The sequence below is a fragment of the Mya arenaria genome, chromosome 4 (assembly GCF_026914265.1).
Source record: "Mya arenaria isolate MELC-2E11 chromosome 4, ASM2691426v1".
NCBI classification, from domain to species: domain Eukaryota; kingdom Metazoa; phylum Mollusca; class Bivalvia; order Myida; family Myidae; genus Mya; species Mya arenaria.
This window is the reverse complement of record NC_069125.1, coordinates 38,845,071-38,872,990: the sequence shown is the minus strand read 5'-3', so window position 1 is coordinate 38,872,990 and position 27,920 is coordinate 38,845,071. Positions and strand designations below refer to the sequence as shown.

The following is a 27,920-nucleotide window of genomic DNA, read 5'->3' as shown; positions in this document are numbered from 1 at the left end:
ACGACGTAGAACTCATATAGAGACCCGGACACACCAAAAGGGTATAACTGACTTAGCAAGAATGCTTGGCTATCCGATTGAATTATCAAACGTGTACGAAGACTTTCGATTCGTGTCAACCTGAAAATCTAGCCACCCGCAGCAGTTCGCCTGGACATCAAACGACATAAGCATCGGCGGCTCCTTCGATTCAAGTTAAAGGTGATTCTTCAATGTGGTAGTATACGGTATATATTATATTTTCAAATCATTTTATGGCACAGTTACAGCGATGTGCAGACATGTCAGCATTGGACTTCTGCACAATTTGATGGTGCTGTTGTTTGCTTAACATCGTGTGTTTGCCAGGGTGATTTTTACTGTCTAAATGCTACAGCAAGACAAGAGCAATTCGCTAATTTAATAAACTTGAACACTGCAATGAAATATCTTAATATACAAACATGAACAGGGATGGAAAACAAAAACAGTCAATAATGCAAACAAACGGCCAGGAAACTGGAGAAGCAAGCGTCTATGCGAAGTAGATGAGCAAGAACACGATGATGGCGACGACGGTGATGCCCCCGATGGCGCAGTAGAGCGTCCCTCTGTCCGCCGCCTTGCGCTTGTAATAGGTACGGCTGTCCTCCAGGTTCTGAAACACGGGAAAAACAAACTTTAAATTAAGGCAGAAAACTGTTATAACATTGGTTGTTGTTTTTCAACAAATCGAAATCGATTGTTTTTGTTTATCGAGATATAACTACCGTCTTTGTGACGTCGTTGACGTACAAATAGTTAAAATCTGATGTTTACAAGAAACTGATAAGAATTGTGAATTTGTCTGCACATGCACATTAATGTATAGCAAGTCCGATAACTATAGCTAAATATGCGTGTCGTGAAATGCCACTTAATCGATGGAAGAACTAACGAGCGTTGGCATCCCCTGGCGATGTTGATGTTTTAGTTGGCGATACAATGGTCTACTTCTTAATATGTTCTACCGAATGCATTATGTTGAAACTAGTTAGAATGTTGCCTATGAATTGATTGCTATCAAAAAACCTACATGAACTGCATTATCATTTGGTGTCTAATGATTGCAAAATTTGACATTGTCCTTATCAACAACTGTGGTAAAATGTCTTCATATATGTGGGCGGAGTGCACTTATGAATATAAAAGACGAAATCATGTGGCGAACAAAGCCGTTTCCTGGTACTTTTAGAAAACTGTATTGTGTTACATATATGAAATAGATAGGATATATACATTTTATCCAACTAAATCTCCCGAGAAGAAAATGCATTCATAGACAATATAGTAGCTCCTCAAAACATTTGTTTAACAAAAGGGCCTTAAGTATAACAGTTCGCAAGCCAACAAAACTCACAAACAATGGAATATATATCTGCTCTAAACTTTCACTTGCATGGAAGAACGCTATTTAATCATGCTGTATTAATTCGTTTTTCTCACTGCCAATGCCTGTCACCCGAATACATGTATCAATTATTGGAACGTTCGACTCAAATGATACAAGTTGCATAATACATGTATTTATAAAAGTTGAAAATGACTAAATTTGGACTACAATTTTATACTCGTACTGAATACGATTCTGCAGCTATATCAACAGATTAAAATAATAACTATACAACGTAGTTACGTACAATGTTTGAGGGTATGGAGGTGATAGAGTTGTGGGTGTTAGGGGTAACCAGGGGCTCCCCGTCCGCTGGTTCCACCTCACCGTCACGTGGTTGCATATCTACCCGGACAGACGCCCGTTCTCCGCCCCGCGGTCCAACTACTAGCGGTTTCTTGAACGAAACACTCGTATCTCTGCTTAAGGGTTGTCTTTTCTTAGTAGGCTCTGTCAAACTTGATGAACTTCGTCCTATTCTACATATGGCTTCATTGCTCGAATGCTCTTGAAGCCTTTTACTGTCATCTTGCACATTGTCTGCGGAGTAACAGAACGATTCTGAAGGACTCAATTCATACACAGTGTGATCCATGCCGTTGTTAGTTCTTTTAAGTGTTCTCTGACACATGTCGATTGCACTTTTTGGCGATCCACCGGATTTTTTTATCGATATATCTGAGGATGAAAACTCCGGTTCCGAATAAACAACAGTATCCACAGCATGATCGTTTGATTTGTTAAAAAGATGTTCCCTAAATTCCATTTGGCTAGATTCTGTATAACCGCTTTCAGCATATTCATGACCATTATCAACCTTTCTTTTGTACTTAATACTTTCGTCGACATTTTCGTCGAAAGTATCTTTGGGATAATTTGATTGAGCATCAGGTGGTTGCTGCAAGAGAGGTGCATGCTCACTGCTACCAGAGTCACTGTCTCTCCTTTCTGTTGCCTCTCGGGATAATACTTGTGCTAGATCATGTAAATCGTGTTCAGTCTGGGCTTCTGGTTCCATGCTACATTCCATCTCCAGCACTTCTCTTGGAGGCGGAGGCAAATCATTGTCAAAATCATCTAGATCAGATATATCACCGTTCATGTCCTCAATGTCTCCATTGACAAGAAGAGAGTCATTGTTGATTTCACTCATCTCACTAAGCAACGTTTCAACCATCATTTTATCAGGAGTGATCATGCCGTTCAATGGCACAGGCATTACTTTAGCATTGGCAGAAGCGACCTCCCTGCAGTGATTCATCCCTCCCATAACCTCCGCCAACCCTTCACAGCCGTCTCTCGCCCCAACACCGCACATAGCCTGGCTGGCCAACTCTTTTGAGTTGCAATCGTTCTTCGCACGTACTTCCGCCTTAGTATCCCCTTCTTTGAGGGTCGTAAAGCTTGTGTGCCCGGCAGCAACCACCTCCAACTGCGCGTAAGTTTTCTCTACACAATTTCCCCCTGACGACGCCAGGGTTTCAGGTATGGCCTCTAATGGAATTAGAGGCTTACCATCGTTACACTTCTTACATGCGTTTATTTTAAGCTTAGACCCAAACGTGTCTCCATGACTATGGTTATGACTGTCTAAGTTGGTGTAGGGTATTTCCGCGGGATCTGAGCTATTTGAGAACAAATATGTTTCGTCACTTATATTGACGACACTTTGGCAGTTAAATTGTCTGGGACTTGTTGTAAAACTGTCTGGTTTTGGATATCTTAGTGCTTCGCTGTATTTCGGTGGTGGCAACAGAAATCCTGAAAAATAAAAATAAGTTAATGTTATATACACGTACCTGCCTTGAAATCAATTGTGGGTTATGACTTCTCGATAATATTACTTTCATAATGGATTTAACCGTGTACACTTCTGAGCATGTGCAATAAAGATAAACAAAATATAGTTATACATATATATATATAAACAAAGAATTTGCACGTGTACATGACATTACAACTATTTTTTGAGATATGAGAAGTGTCACGATAAATATGTTTAAACGAGGAGCAAAAAATTAAAAAAGCTCATTTTATTCAATGCATGGAATATTTACAAAAACTAAATTATGCACAACATTTCTAATAACAGCCATTTATTTTATAATATTTATTTTGTGACACTGTATAACAGCATGTATTACTCCAACGTGCATAGTTGTCTCACTTTACTCCGTGTTTATGCGTTAAGCGATATGAGCTGCAGTCCAAGAAACCATGGTTACCGGAATGTTTTATTAAGACATTAAGAAGACTCGCATTGCCTTTAGGTTTACTGCTTAAGTTATCAGCTGCACAAGCTAACAATAACAAAGCCAATGTTAAAAACGGATAAGTTTACAATATGCGCTATATATAATATATTTTATCATGAACAATCACAAATATACGTTTATCTTGTAGCGACACATGTTTTGCTGGCTAAATAGGTCTGGCACTACCCCCTCTTTAACCATAGCATATGGGATTCCGTTGGGTATGTATATGATTCAAGTAAAGTTAACTTCCCATGATGCAGATTAAAATATATATCTAATGGCTTGTGATGTTTTGAAGTGAATAAGCAATCAATGGATGTTGATGATTTATTTTTTATTTGCTTTTAATCTGTACGTATATCCAATTGTGTTGAAAACAGCATGCTTATTGTGTTTGTCTGTTTTCGTTTGTTATCTATTTAAGTTCTAGGGAAAACAAAAATGGATTATGTTTCTATACTCGATAATTGTAACATTACTACAGTAGAAACTAGCGGTTAAAATTGATACTACAAACAGGCTTGGACAACAGACACAAGACCAAAGGCCGTAATTCAAACGAAATGGAACTACAGGGACATGCTGCCTAAATGGTAAAAACAAAGTTAGAATACAACCTACATTTACAGCCAATGAACTACAGATAGGCAACCATTAAGTAGTAGACTCAATCATTAAGAATTTCAATTTTCGTGTGTATTTAAAGGACCGCCCGCTGCCACTCATCCAAAACACACTCACTGCGTCAGGTTTTGATTTGACACTGTATCAACCATTGGCATTGTATTCTAAGTCAGTTAGATGACGCTCACTCCGCCCGTTCTTAGTCATTAAGATTTTAATTCAGGTCATCTTACTATTACTAATATCTAGCAGCTAATCTGCACCCAGTCCAAATGTTTATCCGATTCAAGATGAAACCAGCAAGAACTTAACAAGAGATATCACTGACAGGCAAACAGTTCAGATCAATACAAATGACAATTGGTGTTGATCACCAAAGCGGTGACCCTAACAATTACCAATACCGGTATTTTGAAATATGTGTGCAATGTGTGTTGTTTTGTTGCGCTGTGTCTCTTGTTTGGTGTTTGTTTGACTTAAATCAGGATCTTGGGTATATTTAAGCTTTTGTGTTTGTCTCTTTAGTTGGCATCATCTTAGATAAGTAGACTATAGAAATAGCCAAACTTGACATGTGTCCATCCTATTTCGGGGTGTTCCTGGGGAAGGCGGTTCATGTCGTGGAGGTGCGCACTTAAGTACGCCCCTTAAAACGTCAAATCATAGATCCGCGCCTGATAGCTGTAGCATTTTTTGTATGATCTTATTAATTAAATCAATGAAATATTTATTCATATTGTTACATGTGGACCAATATAGAAAGAAATAAAAGCGGAAGAAATAGGTTACAAATTCAATGTAGGTAATTACGAGGTATCTCCGGCTATTTGTTCATCTCATGAGAATTCTCTGAACAGCTTTAATGAGCATTTATCCAGCTCTCAGATGGAAGACTGAATATAAGATCAGGCACACACAATATGATAATAGGGGCCTGTCTACTGGACATAGACTGGGTTCATATATATGCTCCATTATTCCAGACTGTTCAGTGATTTAATCAGTATTAAACCGCATAACGATTCCTGGTCTGGGCGCTTGTAAGTTTGGTTTGTAGTCACCAAGCCGCCCAAGTTGGTTTTCTACGGGGACTCCGGATTCCCACACAACACAAACTAGCATATCGTGCCAACGAGATTGACTTACCACATTAAGTTAATATAACAATTTTCACAACCGTTGTAGAATAAATCAGTAAATTTATCATACAGTTGGTTCAAGTATGTACAAATAGTGATCTAGCAATAGAAAAAATGATTTCTGAATACGAAATTTCAGACTCTTACTACTATAATCATTGGAGTCCGCAGAAGGTTATCGGCTTTGACCACAAGGACAAAAAGTGACAATGACTGCAAACATATATATTGTGCGACAGTGAATGAAACACCAGATTGTCGAACTTTCTGGCGTAATGAAACACCAACAGATCCCTTTAGGGAAAAGCATGCTCGACACTGAAGGGCTCCACTGGTCTTTATATACACTAACTTCTCTATTCTCACATAACCCGGGCTTTGCTAATTTGCATATTACCAACCAAGTTTATATCCGGTATGAACGTACTTCCGTTTTATACGGAATATTATTACGAACGCACCTCCGCCGCTGTAGACCTCTGCCGCCTACAGGGGACCGTTACACTTCAACCATCAGGAAAGCAGAGCTTTAAAGATTGTTGAAGTTCTAACTTACTATGCCTCACAGGACAGCTGAGCTCTAGCAAGCGCATAGAAGTGGAGACTATGAACGCACATCCGCCGCCTACAGCGGACCGTTACACATATTTGGCTTTTTAATTTCCAGTCTTACAGAGACTGGGTCCGGTAGTCTTTAATTTAAATACTCATAACCATGTTGAAAAAAGGGTTTATTTTTTTTAATTTATTTCATTTTATTTTTTTACTTTGTCCCTGTAGTTTTCATTGTATTATTGATATTCACTGTAGTTTGTTGGAGCCATGTGGATGCAATAAAATATCGCCCATACTCACATCTTACGTTGTTTAAATGTCAAATATTAATGAGACTCTGTTCGGTAGTTCTTAATTTAAAACTCCTACCCACGTTGCTTAACAGGTTTGGTTTGTTTCGACTACTAGGCTTGTCCCTGTAGTTTTCATTGCACCATTGACGCACAATATATGTAACATCCGTTTCTCATTTCACTTCTGCAGAAACATTGGAGAGTAAATAGTTTTGAAACAACAAACGAAAATATTTAAGACACAGATTAACGATCAAAATACGAAACAGAAAGAGATCGGAAATTATAGAAATATTTATTTTATTTGGAATCCATATCAATGCTGATGTTTATCTAATATTATGAATTGCAGTGCCTGTCAAACCAATATGGGATAACAGTGCCGCCATCCTTTGCAAACATAGGTCGAACATATGTTCATGTTTATACAGCAGTAGACAGGCCGCCCGAATCATTGAATGGACGTTTTGACTATTCGTTTATGTTGGTCTCTAAAACAAACATATTTTGTGAGTTAAATGTAGCGTGTTGTTACAGCTCAAAGATGGCGTTTGTGCGTGTGATTATGACCTAGTTTAGAATGAATACTTCCGCGAACATATCCTCCCTCTGTTGTTTAAGATATCAAATACACAAATATGTGAACTTGCTTGATAACCCCATATATTTTGGTATCATTTGGAAGTGTTTAAAGCTACACTCTCACAGATTGAACGTTTTGACAACTTTTTTTTTTATTTTTTGTCTTGGAACGATCCAATTTATACGAAAATGCATGTAAACCATTCATATAAGACTCCTGGCAAAAATAGTCACAGATTTTTCTATTTAAGTTCAACAACTGATGTTTTCTAGTAACGCTTTAGGCCATAAATCATTAGTTTTTAGTTTTTTAACTGAAATATGAACAACTGCGATCTAATATTTTGTCAGCAGTCTTTTATCACTGGTTTGCAGATATTAACGCAAAAACGGTAAATCTGTGAGATTACGGCTTTAGTAAATAGAGCAGAATACGTACTGAAAATAATTATCAGAAACTCGCTTTTTGGCCATGCTAGATTGCAAAATAGGTCATTTCATGTGCGATGTGCGAACTAAAGACCAAAAATACAGATTACAAGAACTTTGTGTTGAACGTACTTTCATGCATTATTTTTACTAGTTAGTTTTCTTTAAATGATGTCAATTTACAAGGGGTCACCTTGTAAAATCCAGATAAGTCAGGGAAAAAAACTCAGGTCAAATCTCAATCTCAGTTTTAACTCATTTTACCACATAAAATCATAGTATGAGTCCAATTCTTGTTTTTTTTACTATTTTGAAAACAAATATTGCCATAGAATGTGTTAAACACTTATGTCATTACACACATGTATATAGAAGAAAACTTATTCAAGTGCAAAAATATACATGAGTGGTTGTTAAAAAAACATTGAGTTGAACTCAATTACATTTTATGCTGTAAAATTTGATTTTTCTTTGAAATCTTGACCAAATGTTTAAATCAACATATTCTTCGAAAGAATGCACTTTTAAAAGGTGTAATAATATGAGATTTTGAACAATTTTTGATGTTTTGTGGTAAATGAGTTAAGTCTTAGATTGAGATTTGACTTATGTATTTTTGTGATATTTGGGCCGGATTTTACTACCTGTTGTACAGCTATGTGAACTAATTTAAGGTTGATATGACTAGCGAAAGAATTTGCATAAACAGTTCAGAGTTATGTTTTACATTCATGCTTAAGTTGTATCGTTTTGATGGGTTGCAAAGTCAGTTAACAGTTGAAATAATGAACAAAAATAAAATTGCCATTACTTTACCTTCATTTTTTTTGGTCATTTATTTTACATAATAGTAGTTAGTAAGTCCTCAAATTATAACAGGCATCAATAATTAACATAATAGCCGATGGCTCGATGAATGACAAGCTTATTTTACATCATTTACATTTTTCCTTAATTATATGGCGCCTGCTAAGTTGGTTTGCATGATTCCAAAACGTATATTTCAGACTAACTTATATTCATGATCCACAATTCTGCACGAACCTTTGATTAAATATGTTCAAATCGACGGCATTGATTGACCTTGGGATCTGCTAAACAAAATATTTAAATATAAATCAGGACCAGACGCCACTTACTTTCATAGTGCCGGCGCGTCTATTGAGCGGTAAATATTGGTCTCGTCGTTATTACAAAAACAGATATATAGGGAAACTTATTCAAATGAGATCAATATGCCGATTGAATCCTGTATCAATAATTTATTCTTTATTTACTTACATAATTTGTTTATTCATTTATTTATAGAGCACTCTTTTATATAGAAACATTTATTTACATTTATCTATTTATTTATGTTTTCATTTATCTATTTATCTATTTATTTATTTATTTATTTATTTATTTATTTATTTATTTATTTATTTATTTATTTATTTATTTATTATCATTCATTCATTCATTCATTCATTCATTCATTCATTCATTCATTCATTCACTCATTCATTCATTCATTCATTTATTTATTTATTTATTTATTTATTTATTTATTTATTTATTTATTTATTTATTTATTTATTCATATATTTATTTATTTATTTATTTATTTATTTATTTATTTATTTATTTATTTATTTATTTATTTATTTATTTATTTATTTATTTATTTTATTTATTTATTTATTTATTTATTTATTTATTTATTTATTTATTTATTTATTTATCCTTTTTTTATTTATCTATTATTTTATTAATTTATTTATTAATTATTTGTGTATCTAACTACGTATTTATTAATTCATTCATTATATCAAATGGTTCATTTAAATATTTATTCATTAAACTTACTTATTTATTAAATTAAATAATTCACTATTTATGAATTCACGCATTCAAATCACTCACTAATTCACTTACCCTCATACATTTGTAAACCTATTTGGAATTAAGAATAATTGATATTCAAAAATGAAGATTGTACGTTAGCATCAAGTGACTTGACAAGAGTGAAGCATTATTTTTCCTGAAAATGTTTCGCAGATTAATCGGTCTCCATTTAGAACATTCAAAGTACATATGGCTTTGCAGAACTTCGCAGAATATATCCCAAAGAGACCGGCAGTAAATAATAATTGCAGACAGATACAAACGGACAATTGCACTCAGACTTTGATATTTAGTTTCGCCATGTGGGACAGTAGCTGCCGTTAAGGAAAGGACGTGATCGATGATTAAACTCCGACGTCGACAGGAAAAGAAGGTGTCATAACTCAATATCAATAATTACACACAGGCCACGCCAATAATACCATACAATTATAAGAGAATAAATCGAGGAGAATAAACAATAGTTTTATCATTTGTTTTCCATAAGCTTGAAGACTATGAATTCGCAAGAAGTCCGAATTGGAATACAGATATTAAGCCCAAGAAGTGGACGCAAAGAAAGCGGTATTATCGGTCCCCTGGCAGCCCTATAAACGAATGGAAACTCCGCGGTAAACAAGCTATTTCCTAGATCGATAGGGACAGGAACGGGACGACGGCATTCTGGAGGGTCGATAATCAAGACTTAGTGCGCTGGCTGCCTTAGATCACCTTGCGTTAACACACTGCCTCCCTAACCCATTAAATACTTTGTATACATACACTTAAAGCCTTTTTTGACAAAACTGTTTGTTCCGTACGTCACGTTCATGCTATTATAATCCAATTACCGATCTGTAAGAGGAACAATAACACATGGTTACCCTTGAAATAACGCCTACGCCAGTCTCCGAGGAAGAAAACCAAACCTTCCCATTTTGGCTGACTAGATGTGTCCAACGTTTACGATTAAGGGGATGTGCCTCTGTGGACCGAGTGTGATAATGAATTGAAAACCATTGGAAAACCAAATCTGGTGTAGACATCATAAGACTAGCGTACAATTGAATATGAAATTAACTCCTGATCAGTGTGAGTTTTCGCAGGACTTAAAGGCTCCTGAATTCAACTAAGAAACGTTGAACGAAAAAAAAATATAATGTTAATTCAACTTTTTTTCCTTTTTCTTTCCACACAAAATCTTAATTAAATGCTACCACAAGGATAAATCCAGAAGCAAATTTCTACCGGAACATCGCTTATCAGCAACAATCCCACTTTTACAGACGCAAACATTAAGCAAAAAAAACACCCACTCACAATGGAAACCACACAAATAGAAGCTTTCAAATATTAAACAATAAAGCAAAATAAAGCAAAACACCATTGCGGTCGTTACTTTGTCTATGGTATATGACGACAAGTACTTAAATTAAAGCATTTTTTCAAGACGTAAAAACGCTTGTTAGTACAAATATCGCCAATGTCAATATGTATGATAAGCCTAGTGGCCAACCGTCTTACATTTACCTTATCTAACGACCAAAACATCACACGTTGAATGTTATCAACGGACAAAAAGCAAGTTACACACATGGTCGATTGTTATATGACAATGTAAATGAATAAAAAAAATCGACCAACATTAGAATATGGGTTTACTGCCATGGGAAAAATTCTCATTAGAAGGCACGTGTGATTAAGCCAGTTTTAAGTGTTTATTAAGCGTTAGTAAGTTAATCTAAAATGATAGGCATAAACATGTATAAAATATTTAAAATTGATCAGTGAATGATGGAACAAGATATTCGTTCTTATGGTCTAAAATAATAAGCATTCATACTTAGGCCTAAAAAATAATATGTTTGTTTCCGGTTTCATGCCCCCCCCCCCACTCCAAAAAAAAAAAAAAAAAAAAAAAAAAAAATATGGTAGGAAGGTAAAAAAAAAAATGGAATGTACTTTTTTAGCCATTGTTTTTCTTGATATTTTTCTGTTACCAAAACAGTAGGTTTATACCCAGCTTCATTCATGTTTTGCGTACTCTTTATTAGGAATATCAGACCATATCACCACTTACTACATGGGAAGGGTATTGTGCCTTCTTAACCTTGTTTCTAAAAACATTCCGAAAGACAAACGAGACATAAATATGGCTGCCGTCCTTCAACACTTTGTAAACGAATTACATGATAATATATATTTAGTTTTTCTTTGCTTAAAATTAAACATTACAGCAAGTAATTTTACAACAAGAGAGTCTAGCCGTGAATTCCCTGTATTGTTAGCATTCCTACACCTGTAAATAAAACATATGTGGTACTTGTGCTGTAATGTATGTGGTGGGGCATTGTGCGGCTGATAGGAACATCCCCCTTTTTAAGATTAACTGCTGACAAGGTCTCTTCTATACTTACATATTAAAAGTATATGTATTATACATAAATTAGAACTAACACAATTGGTAAAGAGCTTGTTATATAAAATGCAATGACTGCCTATTCAATCGGAGTTTTCATCATAACATTGTTGAAGATCTTCCACAACTTTGTATTAAATAAATTGAGTTAATAAAGGAAGTTCTAGTGTAAGAAAATGAAAGAAAAACTTAATAAAGATGCCAATAGAAGCTACTAACTGGGAATATATGTGAATGTATGACCATGTAGACACACTGACTGTCACCGAAAATACAGTCGATACTCGTTATGTCGAACTCTGTTTTCTCGATGTTCAGATTATGTCGATTTTTGTTTCAAATGTGTTGGGTTTAGTAAGACAAGTTTTGCATATCGGTTGAATCGAATTTTCGTTATTTCAAAGTATTTCCCGATGTCCCAATTACTTCGACATAACGAGTTTTGACTGCACATCACAGCGACCTACAGGCCAATGAGCAAACAGAATACTCGCAAATACAACAATATTGACAATATTGAATCCATACATAGGTCAAACTGTCCGATCTGTGTAAACTTTTGCAAATAAACTCTCTCTCCTAATCAAATACAACTTCTCAAAAGAACAAACAAAAATCAAGCTTGTTCGCAAATATTCATGAAATTATAATTGAAAACGTGTCACATAAGTTTTCCCTCGTCAGACGATTGAATCAGTGAACTGACAATTCTTGATAGATTTCCGCCCGAATCTTCGTTTCTTAAAATGTTATTGCCATTTTCTCGGGCTAGACCAAAGACGGATAGAGATATAGTCTAGAGATAGTTGGATGGATGTTTTATCTTGGGATTTGATGAGTGTAGACTGATCAGGCCCCACTTTCTCGAAAATATTTAAATTATTACTCCATCACTTAATCAACTCATTTTACTACTTTTCAGTCTAGCATGTAGTTTTAACTTGGTTAAAATCATCTCATTGGTTAATTTGTATTCATAAATAGAGTGTTGGTCAAACATTTAAAAACGTTGTCTTAGAAGTTAGAGCAAGAAATGCAGTTAAACTGCCGCAAATACCAAAATGGGTTAAGGGTAAGTAAATACTCGTTATATCGAAGTCATTGGGATCTCGGGAAATAATTCGAGATAACGAAAATTTGACACAACCTTAACACAAAACATGTTTAACTTAACTCAACACATTCGAAAAAAGTTCGACAAAACCAGAACATCGACTTAACAGATTTCGACATAGCGAATTTCGACCGTAATTTTCTTTTCTTTTTATATAAAGAAAGAAAACAAAACAAAACAAATAAATCTATGAGTAACCACACACAATGTTTTTTTCTTTCCTTTTTACAATATACAGAGAATCTAATTGGTTTACTCAGTTAAGTGAGAACTTGAGGATTTTTGAGAAATTGGGCCAGGATCTGCCAAGAGCTATCTACTTCAAACTACAAAAATTGGACTGCCACGAATGCAATCAAGTTATGGAATTTCTCCCTAATGTCTCAAACTTCTTATTCAATGTTTCATTTTCCGATAAATGCTATTTAAGGTATAGGACATCTAAAAATATTTTTTTTCAAAGCAGAGGAGAAAAGCTGTGAAAGTAATTTCCGCTGTGGGCTTGCAGCATCAATTGATCCGGTGCTAGCCATCAACGAAAGCTGTTCTGTCAATCTCGCTTCACCGTTGACGAATAGTTGAACGCAAAAAAGAAGTCTGAAGGTTATCTAGACTTAAAGAAGTATACAGTTTATGAATATTGCATAATAACAGACAAAAAGGTACCACTATAAGATAGTCTTGCATGATAACGGTAAGAACCAATATAAGATATTGTGGAATAATAACAGACAAAAAGGTACCATTATAAGATAGTCTTGTATGATAACGGTAAGAACCAATATAAGATATTGTTGAATAATAACAGACAGACAAAAAGGTACCATTATAATATATTGTTACATAATAACGGTAAGAACCAATATACGATATTGTGTTGTTGTGTGAATAATAACAGACAGAAAGGAACCATTATAAGATATTGTTAAAGGAACCAATATGAGATATTCTTGCATAATAACATACAAAAAGGTACTTGCCTAATGACAGATCGAAAGGTACCAATACGAGATAGCATTGCCTAAAGATACACCTAAAAGTATCAATAGGAGATAGCATTGCCAAAAGATACACCTAAAAGTATCAATACGAGATAGCATTGCCTAACGACACACCTAAAGGTACTAATACGAGATAGCCTTGCACCTAAAGATACCAATACGAGATAGCATTGCCTAGTGACACACCTAAATGTACCAATACAATATAGCATTGCCTAATGACAGACCGAAAGGTACCAATACAATATAGTATTGCCTAATGACGGACCGAAAGGTACCAATACAATATAGTATTGCCTAATGACGGACCGAAAGGTACCAATACAATATAGTATTGCCTAATGACGGACCGAAAGGTACTGATATAAGATAGTATCACCTGATGGCGGACCGAAAGGTACCAATTTAAGACATACCGAAAGGTCCCAATATAAGATATCATTGCCTAATGACACACCTCAAGGTACCGATACAAGATAGCATTGCCTTACGAACCACCTATAGGTACCAATACAAGACAGTATAACCCAATGACACACCAAATAGTACCAATACAAGACAGTATAATCCAATGACACACCTAATGGTCCCAATACAAGATAGTATAACCAAATGACACACCTAATGGTCCCAATACAAGATAGTATAACCAAATGACACACCTAATGGTCCCAATACAAGATAGCATAACCAAATGACACACCTAAAGGTACCAATACAAGATAGTATAACCAAATGACACACCTAATGGTCCCAATACAAGATAGTATAACCAAATGACACACCTAATGGTCCCAATACAAGATAGCATAACCAAATGACACACCTAAAGGTACCAATACAAGATAGTATAACCAAATGACACACCTAATGGTCCCAATACAAGATAGTATAACCAAATGACACACCTAATGGTCCCAATACAAGATAGTATAACCAAATGACACACCTAATGGTCCCAATACAAGATAGCATAACCAAATGACACACCTAAAGGTACCAATACAAGATAGTATAACCAAATGACACACCTAATGGTCCCAATACAAGATAGCATAACCAAATGACACACCTAATGGTCCCAATACAAGATAGTATAACCAAATGACACACCTAAAGGTCCCAATACAAGATAGCATAACCAAATGACACACCTAATGGTCCCAATACAAGATAGTATAACCAAATGACACACCTAAAGGTACCAATACAAGATAGCATAACCAAATGACACACCTAAAGGTACCAATACAAGATAGCATAACCAAATGACACACCTAATGGTCCCAATACAAGATAGTATAACCAAATGACACACCTAAAGGTACCAATACAAGATAGCATAACCAAATGACACACCTAAAGGTCCCAATACAAGATAGCATAACCAAATGACACACCTAATGGTCCCAATACAAGATAGTATAACCAAATGACACACCTAAAGGTACCAATACAAGATAGTATAACCAAATGACACACCTAATGGTCCCAATACAAGATAGTATAACCAAATGACACACCTAAAGGTCCCAATACAAGATAGCATAACCAAATGACACACCTAATGGTCCCAATACAAGATAGTATAACCAAATGACACACCTAATGGTCCCAATACAAGATAGCATAACCAAATGACACACCTAAAGGTCCCAATACAAGATAGCATAACCAAATGACACACCTAAAGGTCCCAATACAAGATAGCATAACCAAATGACACACCTAATGGTCCCAATACAAGATAGTATAACCAAATGACACACCTAAAGGTACCAATACAAGATAGTATAACCAAATGACACACCTAAAGGTACCAATACAAGATAGCATAACCAAATGACACACCTAAAGGTCCCAATACAAGATAGCATAACCAAATGACACACCTAATGGTCCCAATACAAGATAGTATAACCAAATGACACACCTAAAGGTACCAATACAAGATAGTATAACCAAATGACACACCTAATGGTCCCAATACAAGATAGTATAACCAAATGACACACCTAAAGGTCCCAATACAAGATAGCATAACCAAATGACACACCTAATGGTCCCAATACAAGATAGTATAACCAAATGACACACCTAATGGTCCCAATACAAGATAGCATAACCAAATGACACACCTAAAGGTCCCAATACAAGATAGTATAACCAAATGACACACCTAAAGGTCCCAATACAAGATAGCATAACCAAATGACACACCTAAAGGTCCCAATACAAGCAAACCTAAAGGTACCAATATAAGTACATATATTGCCTGACATACCAGAGTCATTGCATTGTTAACATTGTAAGTCTAGTTAACTGTTTAATTTAGTTATGAGTAAAACACTTCTCAACCATATTAACAATGTTCAACACTAGTTGTTCTTACCGTATATGTTCAGAATGCCAATATCTTGAAAATGCCAAAAGAAAAACAGTATATCAAAAATGACCACCTTTATTTACACGGCTTAGTTTATATTTGCACTGTGGTTATATTTGAGTACGAACACATTTTGTAAATGAGAAATGTTTTTTTTGATTATCGAAATACAAACCTTACAAAATGTATTGAGATAAGCCAGGCTGCAAAATAAAACAGTACCCAAAGTCGTTTATGACTAAGGCTGTTCTTAACTGAAACATAGTCAAAAACATGCGTGTTACGTATTACACATTTTATATCAAAACACATTAATAATATTTGTGTCATGGCCTTTTCATTATCATTTTTACATGTTTCGTAATAAAATCATCAGCATTAAAATAACAAATGGAACAAATCTAAACAAACTAATGAAATATATTTTGTATTAACAAACACACGTAAATTTATATTGAAGGCCAATTATCTTGTCCGATCCGTAAAACAATATTAACAGAGATTTTGTTAAACAAGTAGAAATCAATAAAACAATTATCCAAGAGGAGATAAAGATGGAGTTCAACACAGGTAAACGATTGGTGTTTGGTTTAGCTTGCCAAAAGCGCAATCTTGATGTCTTATTTCGCAATAAAATTGTTGACAAGGAAAGCTTTTAATATCAGTATGGTGAATATTCGTTCGCCAAAATGGTGGGGAAAATACATGAGAGTTATTTATAGCTGGCAATAAAAGCGCAACTGAATATTATATAAGAACGTGAAATAAATAGTAGAGCATTGTAATTGTTTGTTTGATTATCAAACTTAAACTCAGTAAGATCAAAAATGTATGACGTAATACATTTATAATCATTCCAAATTGCAAATTGTTCACATGATAATTATGCTTATGTTGCAAGCTACAAATTGTGTTTTATCAGTAAAACAATGAAATCTCCAGGGACAAGCCCACTTGATTGAGGTCTTAACCAATATCCTGTTCAAAGGCACGAGAGTCAGGATATGTAGAACGCTTCATGGCAACCAACATTACACAACTATCAATATACGCCATTGCTTAATGTTGGGGTAACTGCCTTGACACGGCCAGTAAGAACAAAGTAAAAACACATTGGGGGTTTAAACCGGTTAAATAACGCTCAACCTCACCCTGCCCCCAACATTCAGCAATACCTTTATGAAGAACAAAGTAAAAACACATTGGGTGTTTAAACCGCTTAAAAAACGCTCAACCTCACCCTTGCAACCAACATTCAGCAATACCTTTATGAAGAACAAAGTAAAAACACATTGGGTGTTTGAACCGGTTAAATAACGCTCAACCTCACCCTTGCCACCAACATTCAGCAATACCTTTATGAAGAACAAAGTAAAAACACATTGGGTGTTTAAACCGCTTAAAAAACGCTCAACCTCACCCTTGCAACCAACATTCAGCAATACCTTTATGAAGAACAAAGTTAAAACACACTGGGTGTTTAAACCGGTTAAATAACGCTCAACCTCACCCTTGCAACCAACATTCAGCAATACCTTTATGAAGAACAAAGTTAAAACACACTGGGTGTTTAAACCGGTTAAATAACGCTCAACCTCACCCTTGCTCCCAACATTCAGCAATACCTTTATGAAGAACAAAGTAAAAACACACTGGGTGTTTAAACCGGTTAAATAACGCTCAACCTCGCCCCTGCCCCCAACATTTAGCAATACCTTTATGAAGAACAAAGTAAAAACACACTGGGTGTTTAAACCGGTTAAATAACGCTCAACGTCACCCCTGCCCCCAACATTCAGCAATACCTTTATGAAGAACAAAGTAAAAACACATTGGGTGTTTAAACCGGTTAAATAACGCTCAACCTCGCCCTTGCCCCCAACATTTAGCAATACCTTTATGAAGAACAAAGTAAAAACACACTGGGGGTTTAAACCGGTTAAATAACGCTCAACCTCGCCCTTGCCCCCAACATTCAGCAATACCTTTATGAAGAACAATATCCCTATGAGCGACGTTGCTGGTAATGTACACATGCTAATCCATCACTGAATTTCTTTGTTTCACTGACCAAAAGGCGTTATCACATCCCCCCCAACACTTGATAAGTATAGTAATATAACAATATGATCGTTGTTTGTTGTCGTGGTACATATTGAGGCGCTGAGTGTATATTGAATACCATGTGCCCAAACAAGGTCATCGCTTAGTGTGGGGGTCATGTGCTTGTCCCTGTAGTTATCATTGCATTATGACGACCTAGTTTTAAAGCTGCACTCTCACAGATTGAACATTTTGACAACTTATTTATTTTTTGTCTGAGAACAAGCCATTTTTGCGAAAGTCCATGGAAACTAGTAATTTACGTCTGCTGACAAAAATAAGTTCGCAGATTTTTTTTATTAAAGTTCAAAAAATGACGTTTTATGTTATTTTCCTAAACCGTTTGTAACGGTTTAACCCATTAAACATTAACTTTTGAACGGAAATATGACAATCCGCGATTTGAGTTTTTGTCAGCAACCTTATATCATTGGTTTTCAGATATTTACGCAAAAATTTGCTCTTTCCAAGATAAAAAATAAAAAAGTTGTAAAACTGGTACATCTGTGAGAGTGCAGCTTTAATAATGATTCAGAAGCAATATCTTAACAGTTTTGTCAGAGGAGATCACGATGACCTATGCTTAAGAAGATATCTTTCAACGTGTTTTATATATCAAATGAGGACTAATGTCTGGGCAAGTACAACCACACGGACATGTTCGTACTTGACTTTTAACGTTTACATATATATGTGTGTATCGGCATTTAAAAGTGTTTGATATCCTTAGTAAGGCCATAAATGAGATTGGTCACAACCATTCTATATCAAAATGGTGAAATTATATTCAGAACTGAACATATTGACTATAAGTTTTAAGGACTTGAGCAGTATTTACGGAAAAAGATTTTATCAGAAAGCATAAATTGCATCTTTCCGGAAATGCCTTTATACAAAATAAATATGCTTCGGTGTCAAATTAGTCAGTACTACCCAATCAACAATGTATTGAGGCTTTGCGGTGATTGCAGCGGTTCTAGCATGATATTGGTACCCAGGAAATGAATTAAATACACTATTTTTCATTATTGCATTGCCTATCTTTCTTATTATTCTGAATCCACAAGACAGTGTTGATTAGGTAGTCTGGGTCATTTTGACACAATAACATAGTAATATTGTCAACAGACTTTTCCGAAAAAAATGCAAATGCTTTTTTTTTATCTAAAATCTGATCAAATATTCTATTGTCCAATTTGGTCAACTCCTTACTATCCCCGAAACATGTCGCATGGAATGTTTGTGTTACTCCAGAAAAAAAATGTTCCTCAAAACTAAAAAAAACACATTTTTTTGCCTTCCCAACCGTCTTTTGCACTGTGGAAGGTCCTTCAAGAAACGTTTTAAACTACAGGTTCAACCCTTATAGAAGAAGAAGAAGAAGAAGAAGAAGAAGATTTTATTAACTATAAGCTTACAATGTATAAACAAAGTAAAGTTATATCACATTTGCTTAAAATACTGAAATATAGTTCGTGGAGAAAAGTGTCTAATGTCTAAACTGACGCATTTCAAAGCCCTTATAGACAAAACAACATAGTTTTCTAATAGTAGTTACATTTTCGCTCGAAATCAGTTCGATGAATTTAGGAATATTTGGATTGCGCCAATAATATCGCTTAATGTATAAGAGTCTTAATTCATGGTATAACGGACATTCTAAGAGAAAATGGAATTCATCTTCAAGTGTATTACAACGTTGGCATTTTCGTTCATTTCTTGGAATTATTTGGGGCTTGTGCCACCTGCCCATTTCTATTTCTAATCTGTGTGATGCTACTCCTAGTCGTGTTAAAGCTGTTCTGAATTTATTGTTTTGTATGGTGTCTAAATATGACTAATAATTAAAATTTGCAAATAGTATGTATGTTGACGCTCTTGATGACTCTCGTAATTCTTCATTCCATTTTTGCATGAAACAATCTCTAGCCCTCATCTTAAAGGTGTGTATGAAATATTTTGTATTTATAACCCCTTGGTTAAGCCAAACTTCAGCGAATCCCATAGATTCTAACAGGTTTTTAACTTTAATTGCCCAATTTATTTCCGTTGCGTTGTTTTGTATATCATTTAACATCGAGTTATATGTAAGTCGGATGAATTTTCTTTCATCCGTCATTGTTATTTTCAACCAAAAGCGGATGATTGATGTCAATCTATGGACATGCAATGGGACTCTACCTAATAGAGCCACAAACTTACTACTAATACACAAACTAACGGTAACAGTCAGTTTCCACTAAGTATAATTATACTGACCGCTCCAAGGCAGTTATTCCAACACGTGCTCATGACGATATTGTGATAGTTCTGTAATGTCTGTTGTCTTGTAGCTTTTCCAATCGGACCTCCTCGGCCATTTTTGTCGGAAACAATCTCGGATGTATATGGACGGTTTACAGTGTCAGAATGCTTTACATTTAACTACGTTGCAAGTAGATCGCGTAGTAATTTTAATTCAGAAAGTTAACCTAAGGACTTCGTTAAAACAATACAATTAATTAATATTATTGTTTAAACTTTTAAGAACTATTGCTACTGATGTACCCGCATACATCCGGGGTTGCTTTCGATGGAAACTTGCCGAGGTGTTCCGTAAGGCAGCTTTTTATCCCCCGCCGAATCGAAGATTTCGGGAGGGGGATATTGTTTTGGCGTTGTCCGTCCGTCATTCCGTCCGTCCTTCTGTCCGTCCGTCCTTCCGTCCGTCCGGTACCATATCTTGGTAGGCATTTATCAGAAAATGTTCAAACTTGGTCAGAATGTTCCCCTTGTTGTCTCTTGTTTGGTGTTTGGTTGACTTTTTAACGGGATATTGGTTACGTTTTACGCTACCGGGCTTGTCCCAGTGGTTTAAACTATTTTACTTAGTTTGAAATACACATAACATCAATTCCAGACCTCATGATATATGCTTCTGGTTATTACTAAATGATGAGAACTGTTTTCTTTTATGGTGCATCTTGATTTATTATCCTGATATTCAAAACTCTACAGAGTTCCCCGTAGCCATTAGAAACTACTAAATGCAGATACGATATTGACTGTGCACATGCAATATGAAAACCGTGCATTCATCTGAAATTAATTGTTTGGTGAATGCTCATCTGGCTTTTGATATTTGACGGGGAAGTGTCATTAGCAACCAAGGAACGCTCGTTTGAATGTGCTTTGTAATGCAATATCATAAATGTGATACATGTCTTACGATGCATAAGATACATGGAAACCTTTGTCATGTACAACAATTCAAATTTCTTTTCAAAGGACTTAATGCCGAGAATATTTTCAATATTATAAATGTATAAAAACTAAATGATATTCTTTTTTCTTTTTTATTAAAACACCTCAATATTTTAAAAAAAATAAAGAGTTAAAAAAATTAAATATTATTTATGTGACGATTACAAAACAAAAGGTAACTTTGCTTACTGTGACAAACAATTGTTGTTGATGTCTATTGTTTGTTGTTGTGTGTTGTTGTTGTTGTTGTTGTTGTTGTTGTCGTCGTCGTCGTTGTCGTCGTCATTGTCAAAAAATTACATTTTCTTCAAACAAACATGTATTTCAAAACAGACTAAGTAACATACAAAACATATCAATTGGATTGTTCGAAACCCAAGATCAAGATGAAATAGAAACTGCCATAGACCAAAACATTACCCTACGACCATTCAAAACAGAAAACCAATTCCAAGACAACAAGGCGTATCAAACGTCTTACACCTAAAACATACAAGAGCAATAATTAGTTCTCCATTATCTCCCTCTTACTCTATTATTTTTTTAAAGGCAAAAGTAAACAAGATCAACTTATTTGGTATATTGTGCATGGCGCAGCCAATTTTCAAAGTGGATTTGAAAGAATACTTCTAATAGTTATGCACCAACAATATGAAAAGAAGTATAGCATACCCGAAACAATAAATGCATATGAATACATTTCATAAAAAGTAGTAGGGTTTAAAAATGTTTTGAAATTTTGATTTAGTTGAAACATTTCACTAAGTTTCTTTGTGGATACGGTCCCTTGGTAATAATTAACAGTCCATTGTTTCCGAAGAGGAGAACATACATATATATTGCTCAATATTTAGTCTGATAAGTAATGTTAAATACTGCTTTCAAATATCTTTAACCCAGCTAACGTGCTTAGATGTGTCTTATATAGGTTTTCTGTCAGCATTAGGGCCCATATGTGACCCACACAGTAATACATATGATTCTTGCAATTAAATGCTGGGAAGAAATTATTTTATTTTGCAGAAGGAACATAAAACGTGAATAGGCAGATGTTTTGATTGCTTAATTAATTCACGATTTAGTCAAGTCTAGTCATTGTTGGCTCCCATATGGGTCCCATATTCCTAGAAAACATTTGCAAATTGTTTCCCATATGTGCAGATTGGTCCCATATAGGTTTTTGCCAGTAGTTGGCCCGTTACCATTTGTTACACAATTCCTATATTTAGCTCGCATGAAATCATTATTGCTTAGATAAGACCCTATATTGATCCGATATACAGCCCACATAGGCTTTCCCTATATTGATCCGATATACAGCCCACATAGGCTTTCCCTATATTGGTCCCATATACAGCCCACATAGGCTTTCCCTATATTGGTCCCATATACAGCCCACATAGGCTTTCCCTATATTGATCCGATATACAGCCCACATAGGCTTTCCCTATATTGATCCGATATACAGCCCACATAGGCTTTCCCTATATTGTTCCGATATACAGCCCACATAGGCTTTCCCTATATTGGTCCCATATACAGCCCACATAGGCTTTCCCTATATTGGTCCGATATACAACCCACATAGGCTTTCCCTATATTGGTCCCATATACAGCCCACATAGGCTTTCCCTATATTGGTCCCATATACAGCCCACATAGGCTTTCCCTATATTGTTCCCATATACAGCCCACATAGGCTTTCCCTATATTGTTCCCATATACAGCCCACATAGGCTTTCCCTATATTGGTCCCATATACAGCCCACATAGGCTTTCCCTATATTGATCCGATATACAGCCCACATAGGCTTTCCCTATATTGGTCCCATATAAAGCGCACATAGGCTTTTCCATATGGTTTCAATATACAGCCATCATAGGCTCGTCCGTTTGCACAACCCATAAGGGGCTGCCATAATGGATACATGAGTAATCAATGTATTTTGTAGACGGAGTAGTTACTAACTTAAAGGCGTTAGTGAATGTAATTTTTCTTCGTTGGAAATTATGAATTAGAAGAAAAATAGTTTCCTTGATTGGATGTAATGTCTAGTAGGTGGCGTGATATTATTTATGTTTTAGGCGCTAAATAGTCATTCAGTTTCGCAGCGTTGGACTAAACGGACCAAGTAGTATAAAATAATTATAATTTATAAATTATATAATTGTAGTAATTTGAATATGGATTTAGTGATATCTAAGATTATCGTTTTGTGTTCATATATGTAAACTTGTATAAGCATATTACAGAATGAGATACCTGGTAGAATATAAAGTTTATTAACTCAAATATTTATTTGATATGATGTTTGAATGCTATATATGATAAACAGTTTTGTATATCCACATGTATGTATAAGTCAATGTCCGAGTGCTACTAGGTACTCATCAACGTCCGAGTGCTACTAGGTATTCATCAACGTCCGAGTGTTACTAGGTATTCATACTCATCAACATCCGAGTGCTACTAGGTACTCATCAACGTCCGAGTGCTACTAGGTACTCATCAACATCCGAGTGCTACTAGGTACTCATCAACGTCCGAGTGCTACTAGGTATTCATCAACGTCCGAGTGCTACTAGGTATTCATACTCATCAACATCCGAGTGCTACTAGGTACTCATCAACGTCCGAGTGCTACTAGGTATTCATCAACGTCCGAGTGTTACTAGGTATTCATACTCATCAACGTCCGAGTGCTACTAGGTACTCATCAACGTCCGAGTGCTACTAGGTATTCATCAACGTCCGAGTGCTACTAGGTATTCATCAACGTCCGAGTGCTACTAGGTATTCATCAACGTCCGAGTGCTTCTAGGTTTTCATCAACATCCGAGTGCTTCTAGGTATTCATCAACGTCCGAGTGCTACTAGGTATTCATCAACGTCCGAGTGCTACTAGGTATTCTTCAAAGTCCGAGTGCTACTAGGTATTCATCAACGTCCGAGTGCTACTGGGTATTCTTCAAAGTCCGAGTGCTACTAGGTATTCATACTCATCAACGTCCGAGTGCTTCTAAGTATTCATCAACGTCCGAGTGCTACTAGGTATTCATCAACGTCCGAGTGCTACTAGGTACTCATCAACGTCCGAGTGCTTCTAGGTATTCATCAACGTCCGAGTGCTACTAGGTATTCATCAATGTCCGAGTGCTTCTATGTATTCATCAATGTCCGAGTGTTACTAGGTATTCATCAACGTCCGAGTGCTTCTAGGTGTTCATCAACGTCCGAGTGCTTCTAGGTATTCATCAACGTCCGAGTGCTTCTAGGTGTTCATCAACGTCCGAGTGCTACTAGGTATTCATCAACGTCCGAGTGCTACTAGGTATTCTTCAACGTCCGAGTGCTACTAGGTATTCATCAACATCCGAGTGCTACTAGGTATTCATCAACGTCCGAGTGCTACTAGGTATTCAAATCAATAGATTTTTGAATTGCAAGTTTGTCTATTCAGAGACATGGAGCCTTTAAAGGAACAATGGTTCCCTACATATGATATATTATACATATTGTATATACCCTCTTAGTGTTGAGCAGGCTTTCCTTACACAGCATCTCCCTTGTGACAATAGTCCCATCATAATTATGTATTGAGAGCAGGATCATATGATAGTAAGCTAAAGCTGTCAAAACGACATATGATTATGGGTGGCGGCGGCTTTGCCTTTTGTCGGTTTATCCACCCAGATATTGTATTACGGGAATCATAATGAAAGACCTGTCAACTTATTCTTGTCGACTTTGATTTTATTTTATGTCATTTTGAATAAATACCCATAATCAATCAATGCATTATTCCTTCATACATTACTAGTTCAACCGGCTTGTGGTCGCCTTTATAACCTTATAAGTGTACAATATATAATTGATTATTTGGAACCGTGTACTATAAATTTTACGTTTGGCAAGTCAATGCAGCGCAGTTTAATCAATTTAAGGATATTGTTACGTTTTTCATGCCCATAATGTGGTGGAAACACCTGTCATATATAAGACAGTCGGCGCATCACGACCACAGCTATTAAGCATACCGAAATGAGGGGAGACAGCAATCCTGTCAAGAAAATGCGCTGCGCTGCGTTCCTGCTGACAAATGTATGTGTCTGTCACAATCTTAACGGTCGTCAAGAAAGCGGATGTCCTTGTGGAGACAGAAAGAAAGTTTGACTGGACACATTATAAATGACGGCAAGACCACTGGACAGAATGGCGATAACATTGAATACACAGTTGCCCTACAGTTATAATGCCATCGCCAAAATAAAATATGAAACTATGAATGGGACATGAGCCGAGTACGAAATTCCTTGCTAAGACTTAGATTTAAGACACCATATAGCCGTCAGAAAAGGACTCTGTACAAACAAAAACCACGCAAATCCACAAACATATGTTAAGACGGGCCGTTATTTTCGACGTTATTCATCGAAAATTGTTCCCTCATAAAACAATAAAAAATACAGCAACAACCCCAGAAGCCAAACATTTTACCAGGAACCTGTGTAAAGGCACGTGGATCAAAACCAGACAAGAGACACAACCAAACAAGACAACAAACACATTACACAAATATCAACATATCGTTTAAAGTGTCATTCGTATTCAAAATCAATACATATACATGCATAGCAAACATACATTTTTGAGTGATAAACCTTTAAAAAACTACTTCCTAAATAATGCATTTATGGAAAATATTAATTACTGATAACAATTCTGTATCCGTGTTTAATAGCTGAATACGGAAAAATATCAAATGACTGGTGAGTGCTAAAAGATTTACTGCGATCTTCTATCGTCTCATAAGGAATAAATACCGTGTTTTCTGCATCTTTCTTTCAAATTAATTTCGATATCCTTCATAAAAACCATTGATTTCAATATTTATTCATACTTTTTGGTATATTAAAACAATTGTATTAATTGCCGTGATTCTTATTTTGGAGTAAGAGTGCATCTTTCAGCTTTGCAATGTTGGCATTACACACGAACCTCAATTACACGATGAAATGGTATGCCAAGAGCAGACAAATGCTTTTAAATCTGGATAATTATCCCAAACCCCATACTGCTATAAATGCCATTGAACGTACTTCACTTAAAACCTACTAGAACTTAAAATAGATTTAAAAAGAATCTGCGCGCTCACCTCCGATGTAGTGCTAATCAATAGCAAGCTATTAAAACGTAAACAATTAATAAATCACTTGTTTACAATATTGGAATCTCTTTTATACTCTGTAAACAGTATCGATGTTTTAAAGAGCACTGACATTAAGTAAACTAGTTCTAGTAGAAGTTGCTCAAGAGTCCGATCCAAAGGCTTTTCTAAATGAAAAGGTTTTCCAAAACATAGTTGACAAAATTGTTGAACAAAATATTTGGTATATCGTCCGATCCAAAAGTTTTTCTAAAGGTATTCCAAAACATAATTGGCATATAATTGAGGAACAAAACACATTTTGGAGACAATATATTAAGCCATATACACGTTTTAGAATGAAGTTCATTATTCGTTTGATGTGATTACATGTACACCGAGTTAAATGGACAAGCATGCACGTACCTGCCTACTTATGAAGTTTTAAAACAACAAAAACATGGGAATGCTATAAGGTTATTTAGACTGAATTAACTCATGTTAACCTATGATTCATTGGTTCAACAACCTTATGCTTCAGCAATATAACAAAAAGTAGATATATGTTTATCGAACAAAACATCGAGTTCAATACTACTGTCAACCGTTTTGCGGACATTCTGCCATTTTGTTACAAACAGATGAGAGATCATGGCAAACAAATATGCAAAGTCACCCATGACAACAGTTTCTTTGAATGTCTATATAAAGACGAAGAAATTAAGCTAATGTATACCTGAAGTATGAAGAACTCTCGACATTTCCAAGTAAGCCTAAGTTAAGTAGAAGCCGACATACGGCCATTGCCTGGGTAAGTCCTGTCCAAAATGCACCGAAGTCACTATCGACATATTCAGTTCCTGGTTTCCTAGAAAAATCAAAACACCGATTTGTCTTGCTAAAGACGAAAATTCCTGTTTATGAATCTTTTATACAGAACAATACGGTGAAACATTAAACATTGGTTATGACCGCTTAGCATTTTCTTCACTAACTGACGTATATTGGAAAAATGGCGGGTCCGACTGCTGCTTCAGACAGACTCTGAATATGCGTTACACTGACTTTTCATCAATATTTTCAAGGGAGAGAAAGATCTCTTTTGTGTCTTATAGAATTCCAATAAACAGTTCAGTTTTACCGGGCCTTGACGGTTGATCAGAACACTGTATCCAGTCGCTCTGACTGTTTATTGTCATTAATTGCGATTTACTTTTATTAACGTATATACACGAGTCAGAACTTATACGTGAAAGAAATGTCATAGGTAGAATCCGAAACTATATTGTTACCCGTTTTACCTACAAAACAAAACACATTTATATTGTCAGTAATACCCAATATTTGGTT

The 27,920-nt window shown here is 35.6% G+C and overlaps 1 protein-coding gene across 1 annotated transcript; it reads right to left on the bottom strand.

Annotated features, from left to right (window-relative positions):
* Window positions 1-413: 413 nt before the first annotated feature.
* On the bottom strand, window positions 414-27,603 carry LOC128232549 (uncharacterized). Its single transcript, XM_052946181.1, has 3 exons — window positions 27,307-27,603; window positions 1,659-3,172; window positions 414-637 (listed from the first exon to the last, which is right to left on the bottom strand). Exons 1-3 carry the CDS (start codon window positions 27,329-27,331, stop codon window positions 515-517), a joined length of 1,662 nt encoding a protein of 553 aa, XP_052802141.1. The 5' UTR covers window positions 27,332-27,603; the 3' UTR covers window positions 414-514.
* Window positions 27,604-27,920: the final 317 nt, after the last annotated feature.

Coding starts and splice junctions, on each gene's coding strand:
- LOC128232549 (XM_052946181.1), bottom strand. CDS start 27,331: ATGTCGAGAGTTCTTCATACTTCAG. Junction 3,173..27,306: donor GAGAGTTCTTCATACTTCAG/GTATACATTAGC, acceptor TTTATTTTTCAG/GATTTCTGTTGCCACCACCG. Junction 638..1,658: donor CCTCCATACCCTCAAACATT/GTACGTAACTAC, acceptor CCCGTGTTTCAG/AACCTGGAGGACAGCCGTAC.